The sequence below is a fragment of the Dromiciops gliroides genome, chromosome 3 (assembly GCF_019393635.1).
Source record: "Dromiciops gliroides isolate mDroGli1 chromosome 3, mDroGli1.pri, whole genome shotgun sequence".
Classification (NCBI taxonomy): Eukaryota; Metazoa; Chordata; class Mammalia; order Microbiotheria; family Microbiotheriidae; genus Dromiciops; species Dromiciops gliroides.
This window is the reverse complement of record NC_057863.1, coordinates 609,133,499-609,149,976: the sequence shown is the minus strand read 5'-3', so window position 1 is coordinate 609,149,976 and position 16,478 is coordinate 609,133,499. Positions and strand designations below refer to the sequence as shown.

General features: G+C 45.6%; 1 protein-coding gene across 1 annotated transcript; it reads right to left on the bottom strand.

Moving 5' to 3' along the window:
• Positions 1-437: 437 nt before the first annotated feature.
• Positions 438-16,094, bottom strand: IFNLR1 (interferon lambda receptor 1). Its single transcript, XM_043998931.1, is given in 9 exon segments — positions 438-945; positions 947-1,218; positions 3,097-3,215; positions 3,346-3,367; positions 3,369-3,519; positions 4,222-4,351; positions 5,968-6,155; positions 8,165-8,288; positions 15,837-16,094. Coding segments are annotated over 9 exon segments (1,713 nt in total). The 5' UTR covers positions 16,036-16,094.
• Between the last annotated feature and the right edge of the window lie 384 nt (positions 16,095-16,478).

The window sequence follows — 16,478 nt, the reverse complement described above, 5'->3', positions numbered from 1 at the left end:
GTCAAATGAGAAGACTGGATTAAATGGTCATGGAAGTTTCTTTTCAGCTCTAAATCCTGAGCACCAGATCATCAGTTGTAGTTCTAAAGCTGTAAGGGACCTCAGAGGTGATCCAGTTCAACCCCCTCATTTTACAGTCGAGGAAACTGAGACCCACAGAGATCTTGCCTAGGGCATACCACCATTTGGTGGCATCGTTGGGATTTGAACCTAGGTCCATTTGGATGCTTACCTTCCCACTTAACACAACAGAGAAATCATTTTCTGGGGTGGGTTCTAGAGACTCTGGTTATCCCACAAATACTGAAGAGTTCATCTTTGAAGTATCTTGAAATACCCAGTGGCCACTCAGGACTTTGGAGAAGCTGAGAAAAATACTGAAGTCGGGCTAGACTGAGAGATAGGATTTGGGGGAATTAGAGAGAGTGGTGACTGACTCAGTGAAGCCTATAGTGTGTGTGCTGGTAATCTGTGCCCTTAGGCTTCTTGGGGTTTTCACTCCAAAGGCCCTCCATTTCATTGCCATCACCTATATCCTCCTCTTCCTCCTCCATAAACCAATCCTCCTCTTCCTCAGATCCATCCTGGGCCCCTCTGTCCATGGTAATTATCAGTGTCCCTAGAGAAACCAGGGGTTCTTTAGGGAGGATCGCCAGCCCAGGTAAGGAGGGGCCCAAAGGCACTGGAGAGGCCCTGGAAGACAAGTCACCTTCTGAAGGCTCTTTTAGAACCTCTGAGTTCTTCAAGGATGTGGCTGATGGCAGAGATGGGCCATGCTCACAGATGCCATCCTCGATCAAAGAGCTAATGGTACCTGGCTCTCCCCAGAAAGAGTCAGACACGTTTCCACTGTCTGAAGTGTCCATAACTGGGGAGAAATGACAGTCTGCATGATATGTCAAGGACCCTGTAGACTCCAAACTCTGTATGTTTGTCTCACTTTTCCATTTCAGTCACCTGATCCTTTAAGGGAGGAATCCCAAGGTAAGGTTCAAAGGTCCCACTGTCATCTGTAACCTCAGACTCTCCATCTTCACTGTCCCCCTCAGCCTCAGAATCCTCCATCTCAGCTGGTTGTACGATGCCTGGGCTCCTGGATCTTGTGCATGGCCTTCTTCCCTGTCTGGAATTATTCTTTGGGCACATGAACAAGTCCCTAAAAGATTCTTGTCTGTTCAGTTCCAAGATTTTCACAGGGCATCTGTACTCAGAAAAGTCCTGATTTGGGGTGGAGAGAGAATGGAGTTAGTCACTAGGTTTGTTTGACCTATGTGGTTTTTCATAGGTGAAGGGTGGTCTGTCTTTTTGCCCCAGTATAGTTACATCTTTCCTGGGAAGTCATCCTGTGGGCGGACCAGATCTCCCCTTGATCTAATTTCTCTCTTATTCCTGGAGCAGAGAGGTCAGGATGTCCCTGCTGACCTTTCAAAAACCCAGTCCTAGAATCCTAGTTAAATGGCCCTGAGAGCAGGTGGTGAGGTTCTCAGCTTCTCTTGGGACAGTTGACCCCATGCTACTGATATTTGGTGCCTTCCTACATCCAGTTCCTTCCTCATCTAGGAACAAGGTCCTTGATATCCTGCTGTGTGAAAATCAGTTGAAGGGGTGCTTAACTTAGGGAGGAGAAGACTTAAGCAGAAATGTAATGGTCATCTTCAAGTATCTGAAAGGGGATCAAAGGGAAGAGGGATTCAATTTGTTCTCCTTAGCCCCAGAGGGCAGAACTAGGGGCAACAAGGGAGAGTTGTGCAAAAGCACAATCAGGTTTGATGTCAATGTTCCTAATACCTTCCAAAGTGTCCTGAGAGGTAATGGCTCCCCATTTCTCCAGCTCCGTAAATGAAGCCTGAATGACCACCTGTCCAAGGATATCATAGAGGAGGTTCCTATAGAGGTACAGGCTGGTCAACATGGGCTGGAAAGGTCCCTCCCAGGTCTGAGATGATCCGATCCTGTGATCTGGGAGGCCTCCTCCTTATGGCCTTTTGCCAGCATGTCCCGCACCCTCATGCCCTAGGACTTTGTTCTCCGCATCTGATAAACTGCTCTTTGAAAAGGGGGCCGTTAATCAAGGCTTAAGGTGCCCTTTCTCAATGGGATCTGCACTTTTTTAGAGGATTATGGTCACGTCTGGGAGATGGGAGACTTGGGTTATGACTCTGCATAAAAGTCACTGTATGACTTTGAGCAAGCCTCTTTTCCTTTCTGGGCCTCAGTTTCCTTCTCTGCAAAGCAGGGGAATTTGACTAGATGATCCCTCAGGTCTCATCTAGGTCTGACAACATTTTTTTTTGAGGGGGGGTGTAGCACGTAGAGGGCTGGGCCTGGAGTCGGAGAGACTTGAGTTCAAATCCAGCCTCAGATACTTCTTAGTTATGTGAACCTGGGCAAGTCACCTCACCTCTGCCTGCTTCACTTTCTTTAACTATTAAATGAGATTAACAATAGCACCTACCTCCCAGTGTTGTTGTGAGGATCGGAGAAGATAATGTCTGAGAGGTGCTTAGCTCAATGCCCAGCACATAGTAGGCACTTGTAGGCATTTAAGTACTTGCTCCTCTCTTCCCCTTTGAAGGGCCCTTCCAGTACTGACACTCTATGTCCTAAATCCCCACTAAGTTTGCTATTCTGGGTTCTAAGGCCCTCCCAAGTTCTGGCATCCTATGTTCTAAAGGCCCTCCTAGCTCTGACATTCTAGGTTATTTGAAAATGTAATAGGAATGTTATGATTTTTTTTTTGTAAGGCAATCAGGGTTAAGTGACTTGCCCAGTATCACACAACTAGTAAGTATCAAGTGTCTGAGATTGGATTTGAACTTGGGTCCTTGTGACTCCAGGGCCGGTGCTCTAACCACTACGCTACCTAGCTGCCCCTGACAGTATGACTTTTAAAAATACTATTAAAATATGCCTCCAGATAGTGGAATTTCAGGCAGCTTGACAAGAGGTGAGTGATATTTTTTGAAGTCTTACTGGTGCTCATCATTATGACATAGCCAGTCAGCCCCTCTCACTGTATGTGTCTGCCCCAGCCAGTGAGGACTGCACCAGTTCAGTTTAGAATGCCCTCTTCTCTTCCAACCATCTTTGACATACCAGGCTCTGAGGCATCTTTGCCTTCTGGAAGTAGATGTTGTTCAGACAGTATATACAGGGCACAATGACAATAGCCAGGAGCAATGGCAGCACCAAGGCCAGCATGTTCTGCTGGGTTCCTGGGGAGAGAAGAAAATGGAAGTCATCCATCCCTTTGGGTGTACCAAGAGACTTGTGGGAAAATCTTCCTCTTTGTCTCATTTGGCCCCACCTGACCCCATCCCATAGGTCTCTCCTTCTAGGACTCACCTGGGGTCCCCAGCAGGAAACAGGACTGGTTGAGAGAACTTGCTGTATTTGGAATGTTTGTGAGGTAGACTGTCCCGAGCACTCAGGCAGTAGCGCCCAGTAGAAGCTGGGGAGAGATTGATCATCACCTCTGTCCCATGGCGTGTAGGGCTGGACTGGGTCTGTCCAGGAGAAAAGAAAAGGACAACTCAGAATGATTGTAGAGGTACCGACTTCTCTTAATATTTTGAGAAGAATGTTTGGTGTGAATGGAAGTGCATTCTGTTAGGGAGCAATTGAGTCGGAGAGGGCCTATGGGACATCCAACACAAATGTCAGATGGGCAGCTAATGATGTGGGAATGAAGCTAGGGAGAGAGACAGAGAGACAGGGGCTAAGTATTTTGAGCTGGAAGTTATGAGAATAAAAATGATAGTTAAATCCATGGAAGCTGATGAAGTCACACAGAGAGTGTAGAGAGAGAACAGGGAAGAGGGCCCAGGTCAGAACCTTGGGAAGCATCCACAGTTAAGGGTACACATAATATGTATGATGATGATACAGCAAAGGTGGAGGGCTATGGGCCCAGAATGTTGCATACTACTTTAGACTCAGTTGGTATGTTGGATGGTTTTATCTTTTTTATTCTTTATTACAAGGGATGGCTCTCTAGCTGGGGGGATATATTTGGAAATGAAGATGATGTAAAAAACCCAAAATATATTAATAACATTTAAAAAAATTAAGGTAGTGGGCTTCACCACAGGCTAAATAAAGGGAATGAGGCAGAGAATAGTTTGGCAGAGAGCAGGGGGATATGGAAGGTCCCAGAGGGTGGGAAGGGTGTGTAAGAGGGAGAACGTTGGCCACAGCTGGGCTCTTTACCTTTTCAAGGCTCCCTCCTTCCAGAATTCCACCTCGTATTTCAGGTTCATAAAGCCTGCGCAGTAGGGCAACTCATAGGTGGCATTGATGCTTAAGGTCTCCTTGGTCCGTATCCAGGTCAGTACGGGTGGGGCTGGTTCCACTGTCCGGTACAGAACAGGTCAGTAGGTAGGGATGGAGGAAAATGGAGGGTTCCTCCCCAGTTATCTTGTGTGTTGCACTGTCTCTAGGGGAAGATAATGCTTTACCTAGTCTAGAAAGACAGCACCTTCTCTCCTCTGCAAGGCTTTCCAGAAGAACTCAGTGTCTTTGACTTTCCTCATTCCTATTTCTACCCTCAAGCTTAGGGGTTTTGTTGACATGCCACTGGAAAAAGGCCACTAGCTTTGAAATTGGTGGGACTGGGTTTGATTTTCTGAAGAGAGAGGTGGAAAGGAGAATACCAAGGGGAAATCAAGAAAGGTTTCTTGTAGGAGGTGACCTCAGCAGAGGCTTGAAGGGAGCTGGGAATTGTGGGAGGCAGGGGTGAGAAAGGAGAGCATTTGTAAGAAATTCCATCAAGATCAATGGCCATTCATGATTCCCAAGGATTGTTGATGAAATATACTACCTACCCTTGGACTGAGTGGTGATAGATTTAAGGTACAGAATGGGAGATAGGTATTACTGTATAAAACTACAGAGGGAATTTGTTTTTCTGGACTATGAAGTTCATTTATTTATTTATTCATCTAGTTATTTATTTAGCCATTTATCTATCTATCTATTCATTTATTTATTTGTATTTTTATTTTTTGGACTATGATACCCAACTTCTGCAGAAGGCCTTTCTGGGTTCCTCCTCCCCCTCCATCCCCAGCAGCTGCTAATCCCTCCACTTTCTGATTACCTTCTATCTTTTCTGCCTCTCCTGTTGTCTCCCCAATTAGAATGTGAGCTCCCTGAGGGAAAGGAGTGCTTTTGACTCTCTTTGTAGCCTAGTAGGTTCTTAAGAAATGCTTGTTCACACCTGGATGGACCAGACTCAACCAGGCTTGATCACTGACTTTCTCTGGGGGATGATGGATGAAGAAGCATTAGGGATGGCTTTGGGGTTTTAAACCTGGGTAAGTGGAAAGAAATAGGGAAATTAGGAAGAGAACCCATCTTGACAACAGAGAGGAAGGAAGAGGATGGGAATTGTGGTCTGTGAGAGTCATGCAAATGGACATTTGAGGACCCTGCCACCATCTGGCTCAGGGCAGGAACAGGTAGGTGGTGCAGTGGATAGTGCACCGGCCCTGGATTCAGGAGGACCCGAGTTCAAATCCAGCCTCAGACACTTGACACTTACTAGCTATGTGACCCTGGGCAAGTCACTTAACCCTCATTGCCCAACCAAAAACCAAAAACCAAAAACCAAGCAAACAAAAAGAAATAATCCGGGCAACTGAATACACATTGCACTATTATCACTATGGAGAGCATTAGCAAGTCAAGAGCCTCTGAGATTGCTGGAGCTGTGAGCCAAAGGAGACTGCCACAGGTCTATAATCTATTGTTTCAGAGCTGCCTGAGGCTGAAACTGAATGATTTGTCCCTAGATGCACAATCAGCAGCAAGATTTGAATCCAGGTCTTTCTACTTCTTAGCTTAGCACTGTAGCCATGACCTCGTACTACCTCTTAAAGAATCAGGGCTACCACCATTGCTCCTTTTCTTTCTTGCTCCCTACCAGGACCCCATGAAGAAGAAGAAGAAAAAAACCCAGAAAGTTACCATCAAAGAAATAATCAATGTATTTGGGAGATTCTGCCCACGGAGAGTAGGTCCCAGGGGCCACTGCCCGGACTTTCCCCTTGTATTTGATATGTGGGTTCTGATTCTTCAGGCAGGTGAGGTCACACTCCTCCATGGCAATCCCCACACAATGCTTGACTGTCCTCCAGCGCTCCTCATTTTCAAAGCTGAGGAAGAAGTGGAGAATCATCATAGGTTGGTAGATCTGGAACTGGGAGACGTTCTGATCCAACTCATTCATTTTACAGACGAGGAAACTGAGGAACAGAGAGGTGAAGTGACATGCCAGGGTCACACAGGCATAAGAGGCAGCTAGCAGGGGTAATCCTGAGTCACAGCAGAAGCTCCTCCTTGAAAATCACTTATAGGCCACCAAGTAATTCCTTTAAGTCTGAGAACCTCTCTGAGACTCAGTTTCCACATCCGTACAACACAATGATATCTGTACCACGAGCCTTGCCAGATTGCTGTGAGGACAGGGTTTTGTAAACCCAAAATGACTCTAGGAATGTGAGCAATTGTTATTATTATCATGTCCCAGCTCAGTCTCCTTGGGGGACTCCCAGAAGGACAGAAGCTCAGAAGTGGAGATCATCCAGCCTAGCCTCTGCTTGGAGGCCTCCAGTGACAGAGCGCTCATTACTTGCCTCATTGTGTTACTTGGGCCAGCCCATTCCATTTCCTGATTACATCACAGAACTAGAGCTTGAAGGGACCTCAGAAGTTATCTGGCCCCACTCCTTTCATATTATAGGCCCCAAAGGGGAAGCAACTTACCCGCCATCATAATGGGTAGTAACATCCAAGGTGGGATTTGAACCCAAGACCTGTGACTCCAGAATCAGATCACCAGTCCTTAGACTGCTCTTCCTTGCATTGAATTGAAATCTTCCTCTTTATAATTGTCTCTCTAGCCCCGGCCTCCCCTCATTTAGCTCACTGGGGCCAAGTAGAACAAGGCTTTTTCATGTGACAGACTCTACATACTTGAAGTCAGCCATCCCACATCTTTACATCTTCTCTTCTCTTGCCTAACATCTCATTTTCCCCCCAATTAATCCTTGCAGGGCTGACTCCAGAACTTGGTCTAGTGCTTGGGACATAGTAGGTAATTAAAATAAAGGCTTGTTGATTGACTAGTCAACCGACCTCTGGGCTTCTCAAAAACTTAGCTGCCCTCCTCTGTCTAGTTTATATAGACCAGTGACTTAACAGTGCTGGCCCGGGAGTGAAGAAGACCCGAGTTCAAATCCTGGCTTGAGGCACTAAATAGTTGTGTGATCCTGTGCAAATCACTTAACCTTCTAGACTCAGTTTCCTCATGTGTAAAATTAGAGGGTTGAACAAAATGGCCTCTAAGGTCCCTACCAATATGAAATCCATGGCCCTAATCCTATGAACTTCTGGAGAGCAAGAGTGTATATCCCCTTCCCCCAACCCCAAATCACCCAGTAGAGGGCTGGACTTTACTTAATACTTAATATTAATCTCTGTTAATTTGAATTGAATTGAAGCAACTACCCCAGTGAGGCTGTAGATCAGCTGGGCCCTTGGTCAGCTGTGATGAAATAATGGGATTTAGCAGATTCTCAAAGACCCACCTGGAGATTAATCAAGACTGATTGAATCAAATGAGAGTGATTGACTGCTGATTAAGCCTACTTCAAGTTAATTGGATTGTAATCACACCTGGCTAGCCCTTAAGAAGGTATTGTTCTCAGAAACTAGACTATGAACTCAACTTGAGAACACCTTCAAAGCCAATGGATTTGGATGAAGCCAACCAATCAGCTTGAAGCAGTGTGTAAGGACAGCCTCTGTTCCAGAACTATAAAAAAGCTTCCACAGTCAGCTTAGAGGAGTTCCTGATTAAAGCAGGCTTGTGGAGGAGGACTTCAGGAAGAACCCAACCAGGCTGGAACTCTAGGCTAGGTAGGACTTCTTTTTCATAACCTTCTGAACTCTTTTAAAATATCTGTATGCTTTAATAAATGTTTAATGCCCAAAGACTGGTACTGAAGCTTTTTAAATTTTTGGCGACCACAATTAAGATTTTAAACATCACACAGCCTTGGCCTCCCCCTTTCCATACACCTTCCATAGCTTCCCCAGTCTCCTCCCCCCTCTGATACTCTTCTCCATTGCCCCCTCCCTCAAGCCATAAGACTCTACATACCTTTGATATTGTACCACATAAGTCACATTGAGGGGATAGTTTGGTCCTGGGAGCCATGTCAAATATACTTTGAAGTTGCGGGAAAGCAGAGTCACATTCTGTGGACGGGCCAATTTGGGGCTCCCTGTAGGGTTAGAAAAGGTTGTCTGAGGCTCCCATTTTGGGCTCCCTTCCAGACACTCCCTCTACCAATAACATCATTGATGTCATTTTAGTCTTATCCAACTCTCCATGATCCCATTTGGGGTTTTCTTGGCAAAGATACTGTGGTGTTTTGACATTTCCTTCTCCAGCTCATTTTATAGATGAGGAAACTGAGGTACACAGGGTGACTTGCCTAGGGTCACACAGCTAAGAAGTGTCTGAGCCTGGATTTTTCTCCCACATGTATTTATTTTATTTTTGATAAAACAAGTATTTCCATAACATAGTATAATAAAAAGATGATTGAACATGAAATTGCAAACCTATTATGTATAACTTGTCCTTGCTTTTAAAAATAATAAAGTTATAATGTAAATTTCTTTTCCTTTTTTTTGTTCCTTTTCTTCCCTCCCCCCAGGTCTTTCTGATTCCAGGCTCAGCATTCTATCCACTGCACCATCTAGCTGCCCCTATCAATATAACAATAATAATATTAATAAACAATACCTAGCACCTATATAGTGCTTTAAGGTTTACAAATAACTTTTAAAAATATTGTCTCATTTTTTCCTAACAACTACAGTGGGAGATGGGTGCTCTTATTATCCTCATTTTACAGAAAAGGAAACTGAGGCAGAAAGATTAAGTGACTTACCCAGGGTCACAGAGTTTAATATTCACGGTACCACCTAGCTGCCTACCACTATCATGAAAGTAGCCTTCCCTTGTTTGACCTTCACACTATCCAAACCTATAACCTGAGTTATAACCTAACAACTGTTATCCACTCACACTCACCACATTCTTCCTCTTTTCTCAATAAATTTGATGCCTGGTTCACAGTCCTCCTTTCCATCCCAACTCTTGCTCTCATATGAGGAGACTCCAGCATACACATTGACATTCCCTCAAATACCCTAACTTCCCATTTCATCAACTACTCAACTCCCACCTCCAATTACTTCTCTCCTCCACCTCAGCTACACACAGGGATGCCCACAGTCTTGATATCGTCATCATTTATAAGTGTTCTATTTCCCTGTTCAAATATGAACAAAGGGCAGTGTGTTGTAGAAGATTTGAGTTGGCCTCAGACACTTACTCCCTGTGTATGGACACCAATCTCCCCTCAGTCACCCAGGTTCACAATCTAGATATTATCATTGACTCCTCATGCTCTCTCACATTCCATAACCAATCAGTTGACAATTCTACAATTTCCCAGCTCTACTTTCATTAACATCTCTTATATATGCCTCTTCTCCTCTAACACTGCTGCCATCTTGATACAGGTCCTCATCACTTCAGTCCTGGACTATTGAAATAGCCTTGCTGCTTGGTCTACCTCCCTCAAGCCTCTTCTCAATTCGGTCCATCCTCCACTCAGATGCCAAAATAAGCCTCCTAAAATGTAGGTCTGACCAGGTTCTCCTAATGAACATCAAAATGTCAGATGACTCCAGTGCTGCAGGAAGATTGGGGGGTCCTGGGGGGGGACCAGAATCAGAGGCTGAGGTGACTTCCTCCTCCATCCCCAACCCCCATTCAATAAATGCCAGTGATTCCTTCCAACCACCAGGACAAAGTATACAATCCTGTTTGGCTTTGCAAACCCTTCATTACCTGGCCTCTTCCTATTTTTCTCTAGCCTTCTTATAAAAGGGGAGAGTTAGATGATGCAACTTCTAAAAATCCTTTCCAATTCTAAATCTATGATCTGCTGAACTCCAAAATCCCTTTATCCAATCATGATCTTTTATCACTTCATCTCTCCATATGTCTCACGACCTATCCTGTTATTTTTTTGTCCTCACCATGTTTCTGGCTCTCACTGCCTCCCTTCTTCCCCAGGCCACCACCCACTCCCACCTTTCTTCCCAATTTCAATACCTTGCCCTCTTGTCTTATTGTTTGCTCATCATATCTTCCCCAAACTCAAACTAGGATTATTTCCACCATATTCCTCCTTTGTTCCTATGCTGTGTACTGTGGAACAGAGTTGGAGGAAGTCACAAAACCAAGCTGAGTCCACTTCGGATTTATGTTATTGAACCTCACTGAAGTAAAGCGACCCTTCCAGTTCTCCTAATCAATTCTCTTTCCCATTTTCAACACTGGTTCTTCCAAACCTCTTTGTCCTCCATGGCACATCCCTTCCCTGATTTCTCAGCTGAGGACTTTGACAATTCCCCCCACTCCCCATCAGTCTTTTTTTTTTTTTTTTGGCAGGGCAATGAGGGTTAAGTGACTTGCCCAGGGTCACACAACTAGTAAGTGTCAAGTGTCTGAGGCTGGATTTGAACTCAGGTCCTCCTGACTCCAGGGCCGGTGCTTTATCCACTACACCACCTAGCCACCCCCTTAGCCTGTCTTTCTAATATTACCTGCCATCTCTTCTATATATCCTGTACGTTCCTAGTTACATGTCTCCCACATTTGAATGTAAGCTCCTTGAGGGCAAGGACTTTTTCTTTTTCTTTATATCTTCTGCCTGGCAGAAAAATAGCCCTTAACAAATGCTCTTTGATTAAATGTTTGATTGGGCCTCAATTTCCCCATCTGTGAAAAGAGGCTACTGGACTGGGTAGCCTCCGAGGTGTCTTCCAGATCTAAATCTAGAATTCTGGGACTATGTCTATGTTAAAATAGAAAGTCAAAGTGTGAGGGAGATCCAGGCTTCTAATTTCAGTTCTGGTTCTACAGAATTATTCAGGGGTGTTGCACCACATGGCCTTTGGGGGTCCTGTCTGCACGAGATCTCTGATCCATGTGTACTTTCTATAGAGTCCCGCTCACCTCCCTGACCTCTGTCCAACTCAATGAGTGACTTCTATGGTATTGGGAAAACCTAATAGATGCTTCTGAGAGCTGGGCTTGGGCTCAGTGGAGAGAAGCAATAACAATGGATTACAAAACAAATGCCACTTCTGGGAAGTGTTGACACACCTTGCAGCTGTAAATTCTCATGGACAATTTTCAGGGCAGGGCATTTAAATGTTTACTTTTTCTAAAATCATAATAGAAACAGAAACGGAGATGGAAGGCACCCTTTTGGTCCAATTTCCTTATTAGAAGGTATTGTGGGATTAAGGAAAAAATGATGGATTTGGAGTCAAAGGATGACTGGGGTTCAAATCCCAGGTTAGCCACTACCTGTGGGACCCCGGGCGGGGCAATGAATCTATCTGGTCCTCAATGTCCTCATGAGAGCACTGGATGGATGGCCTCAAAGGTAACTTTGAGCTCATCTTATGACAGAGGAGGAAACTGAGTCACAGGGGGTGGGGGGAATGACTTGCTCAAAGTCCCATGGCTAGTTATATGGCAAGGCCAAGACCTTAAGTCTCTGGGCACTATTTCCTGAATTTTCCATTTCCTTATCGGTCAAACAGTGACGCCATTCCTTATCTTTTTGTTTTGTTTTTGGTGGGGCCATGGGGGTTAAGTGACTTGCCCAGGGTCACACAGCTAGTAAGTGTCAAGTGTCTGAGGCCAGATTTGAACTCAGGTACTCCTGAATCCAGGGCTGGTGCTTTATCCACTGCAACACCTAGCTGTCCCATTCCTTATCTTTTTTACCTCCAGGACTGTCTTCAGGAAAGTGCTTTGAAAACCTGATGGTGCTGTATGTGAGTAACTACGGTTATAGGAGAAGCTTTTGGGCACTCATGTGAATAATGCTCGGCAAAGATAGGCCTGAGGGCATTTCACTGTGGGCCAAGATAACATATAACCAGATTAAATGGTTTCCCCTAAGAATGGTAACAGAGGCATCTGGGCGATACAGTAGATAGAGCTATGAAGACTTGAGCTGGAATTCTGCCTTAGTTACTAGTTCAATGACTGAGGAAGTTACTTAACCTCTCTGTGCCTCAGTTTCCTCAAATGTAAAATGGGAATTCAATCACTGACTTCCCTGGGTCGCTGTGAGAATTGAATGAGGTGACACCTAGAAAGTGCCTTGCAAACCTTTCAACATTAAGTAAATATTAGTTATGATTATCAATATTCACAGGACAATCTCCTAGAGGTAGTACTGATGCCGAGGGAGCAGGGGATGCGGATTCTGATGTAGCAAGCCTTTGGTGCTTTTCCTAGAGCAAGACTGGGTTAGGAGAAAGGCACAGTGACGTTCTTAGATCATAAGAGGACCCTCAGAGGTCAAGAGAGTCAAGCTTCTCATTTTACAGATGAGGAAACTGAGCCCCTGTAAAGGTTATACAATCTGCCCCTTCTAAGAAGTACAGCCCTGCTCTCTCACACTGCTGTCCTGTATGCAAAGTGACATGAAATAAAAATGACTTAAGGCTGGCCCTGGGGAGGAGTTAGGAGAAAATACTTCCTCTGCAGAGGTGAGGGACTTCAAGAATGGAATTCCACATATATTGTCAGACTTGGGAGATTTGTTGGTTAACTTGGTTAAATTTATTTTTCCATTGTTTTTACTTTGCATTATCTGGAATAGCTATCCAGGAGGAACGGGAGAGAGGGAAAAAGTGGGAAAAGGAAATTATATCAATAACAAACAAAAAATGTCAGGACTATATTTTAAATGTCTACTTTTATCTAGTACAATAATCTCTCTATTTTTTTTTTAACAAAAGGAGAGAAAGCAATGTACTTGAGGTATTTCTTTTCCTTGAGTCTTTTGGCCTAAAATAGGCCATGCAGATATACCTGGGAAGATGGCTTCAAAAGTCTCTCTTAGCTTGAAATCCTGGTTTGGCTACAATCAACAAGCGTTTATTAAATGTCTCCTGTGTGCTAGATACTGGGCTAGGCATTGATTAGTTAAGTCATTTTCCCTCCCCTGGCCTCAATTTCTTCATCTGTAAAATTAGAATGTTGGCATAGATTGAGTTCTTAATCTTTTTTACATCATAGATTCCTGAAATCCATGTGACAGTCTGGTGAAACTTCTCAACTCTTGCTCAGAAATTTTTCATATATGGGTGTATGTATCTACATACATATACATATACACACATATAGATATATGTATACACACATATCCATATATGTACATATCTACACACATATCTATATACACACATGTCTATATGTACTTATACATCTATATTTTAATACATAAAAATAAAGTACACAGATTTACAAAGGAAACCAAAGATTAAGGAAAACACAAATGTAGATTTTTTTTTCCTGACTAAGTTTATGCCCTGAAGACTGTCCCTGAACCTGAAATTAAGAATTTCTAAGGCCTTCCAACTCTAAATTCTATAATTAGTTCTGACCTTTTTTGAGGGGGTTCCAGAGTGGGAGGAAAGGGGTGAAAGGAAAAGCCATGTCAGAGAGTTTTATGTGCCCTGTAATCTATTTTAGGGATGGGCTCTAAAATCTAGAAAAGATAATTTACTCTGGGTTATACAGGGGGCCATTGACAGGGGATATGGGGGACTGATTCCCAGGCTACTCTAGGCCAGAGGAACAGATCATTGAGACCTATGACAAGAACCCAAGATTCCTAGAAGTGTGTGTGTGTGTGTGTGTGTGTGTGTGTGTGTGTGTGTGTGTGTGTGTGTTGGGGGTTGGGGAAAGGTATGTATGCAAGGGGTTTAAAAAGGAAATAGGTTGGGGGCAGCTTGGTGGCACAGTGGATAAAGCACCAGCCCTGGATTCAGGAGGACCTGAGTTCAAATTCAGCCTCAGTCACTTAGCTGTGTGACCCTGGGCAAGTCACTTAATCCTCATTGCCTCACCAAAAAAAAAAAAAAAGGAAATAGGTAATCTAATAGAAACCACACAAAGCTAGAATTCAGAAGAGAAATCTGGGTTCTAGTTCCTGCTGTGTCCTTGGCTTTCTGTGGGATATTGAACAGTCATTTCCTCTCTCCCAGCCTGTTCCATCCTCTCCAAAATGAGGCAACTAGATGGCTCAGTGGGTAGAGCAATGGGCCTAGAGACAGGAAGACCCATGTTAAAATCTGACCTCAGACACTTGCTAGTTGAGTGACTCTGGGCAAGTCACTTCATCTTGTTTACTTTATTCCACTGGAGAAAAATGGCAAACCACTCCAGTATCTTTGCCAAGAAAACCCCATGGACAGTATTGGCATGCTACGGTCCCCATCAGACATGACTGAACACTTTCAAAATGAGGATAATCAGATGGCCCCTGCCCTCCCTCATGAGGCTACTGTGACACAAGGCAGGATCATGGAATGTCAGAGCTGGCAGGGGCTAAAGGCATCTTCAAACACAGGAAAGAGCTAGAGGGAACCTTACAACACAGAATGTCAGAGCTGGGAGGGGCCTTAGAACCCAGGATGTCAGAGTTTGGAGGGGTCTTGAAATATACAAGTTCAAACCTGGGAGGGTTGTCAGCTGGAATTAGCCTTAGAACATAGAATTTTAGAACTGAGAAGGCCCTTAGAACCCAGAATGGCAGAGCTGGGAGAGACTCTAGAACAGATAGAGCTAGGAGGGGCCTTAGAATCCAAAATGTTAGAGCTGAGAGGGGCCTTGAAATACAAAAGTTCAAACCTGGGAGGGTTGTCAGCTGGAATGAGCCTTAGAACATAGAATGTTCTAAGAAGGTCCGTGGGGCAGCTGGGTAGGGCAGTGGATAGAGCACCAGCCCTGGAGTCAGGAGGACCTGAATTAAAATCCGACCTCAGATACTTGACACTTACTAGCTGTGTGACCCTGGGCAAGTCACTTAAATCCCAATTGCCACACTAAAAAAAAAAATTCAAAAAACCCCAAAACAAACAAACCCAAAAAACCAACAACAACTGATAAAGCCTTAGAAACCAGAATGGCCAAGGCCGATCTGGGAAAGACCCTAGAACAAACACATAGTTAGGGCTGGGAGGGACCTCAAATATTACATCCAATTCACTTTTCCAGAACCTGTGCCCCAGGGAGATACGAAAGTGTTTTCAGAACCTTGAAAATCCCGATACAAAAGGCAAGGCAAAGCAGCTTCACTGTTGTGTTTGGACTGGAATTGTGATTTCATTGGTACAGGGAACTCCCGGTGAGGAAACTCCCTCCTTTGAACTTTAAAGAGGTAGAGGGGTCACTGAGGCTTTCCCATCAAGTGAGTTTCCTGGGGTCCCAAAGCCAGTCCCTATTTCAGTGCCCGGGTCTTACTGGCTCTTTATCTTACTCCTCCTCGTTATTATTGGTGTCTGGTTTCCACAGTTCACCCGGTAAGAATGTGGCTCTTGGGGAGGGGTGAGGGGAGAGGAGGGCGGAGGGAGAGGAGAGGAGAAGGAGGGAGGAGGGAGGAAGAGAATACCCGGCACACATCAATGCTTCCCTGGGAGCAGAAGGCGCCGGATTCAAGGATCGCTGGGCTCTCTGCCAGCCCCGACACTCCGCAGGGCTCTAAGGAGGCTCAACTCACAGTCCCGGAGAACGAAAGCCCAGTCTCTCAGACAGCGGGCCGAGCGTCCCCGTCGTCAGCCTTTCCCGCAGCCGGCCGGGGGACCCGGCAAAGCCTCCATCCGTCCCCCACCCCCCGGAGCTGGGACCCGGTCTTTTCCCAGCCGCGGCAGACCTTTACCTGGTGCTGGCTGGAGGAGACAGAGGAGCAGCGGGGCCCAGAAACTGCCCTTAGCCATGGTGGGGGCCCCTGGCCCGGCCCGACTCGGCCCGGCTCGGCTCGGCTCGGCTCGGCTCTCACCCAGCCCCTCCAACCCGGGCTGGCCAGGCTCTCCCCAGCCGGGCCCAGGCTTTCCCCACCTGTCCTTTTCCTTTCCCATTTGACCGGGGCTTTCCCGAGCCGGCTGGGGAGAAACCTGCCACAGCAGCTGGGGAAGGCTGATCCTTCACCCAGCGCCAAGTTCAAGGGCGTGGAGGGGAGTGGAGCGGGAGGAGAATGGGAGGCGCATCTCAGTTTCAGTCCAGGGGCCCCGCGCAAGTGTGGAGAGGACAAGGTGCTCCGTAAAGCGTACGACACGCAGCGACGGCGTAGCAGGCTGGAATTCGCCCTGGTCTAGTCCTTTACCTCTCGGAAGACTTTGGACTAGTTACTATACTCCCTAGCCGCTTCTGTTCAAAGGAGGGCGTGAATACCTCGGGATGATTCCCGATGTGCACTGAACGATCTATCTATCCGGGCCTGACGTGAGGCTGGGCTTCTCATCCTGGTGGCTAGTTCTGGTCCATGTCTCATCTCCCCCCAGGACTCGCGGAAGGAGCTCAG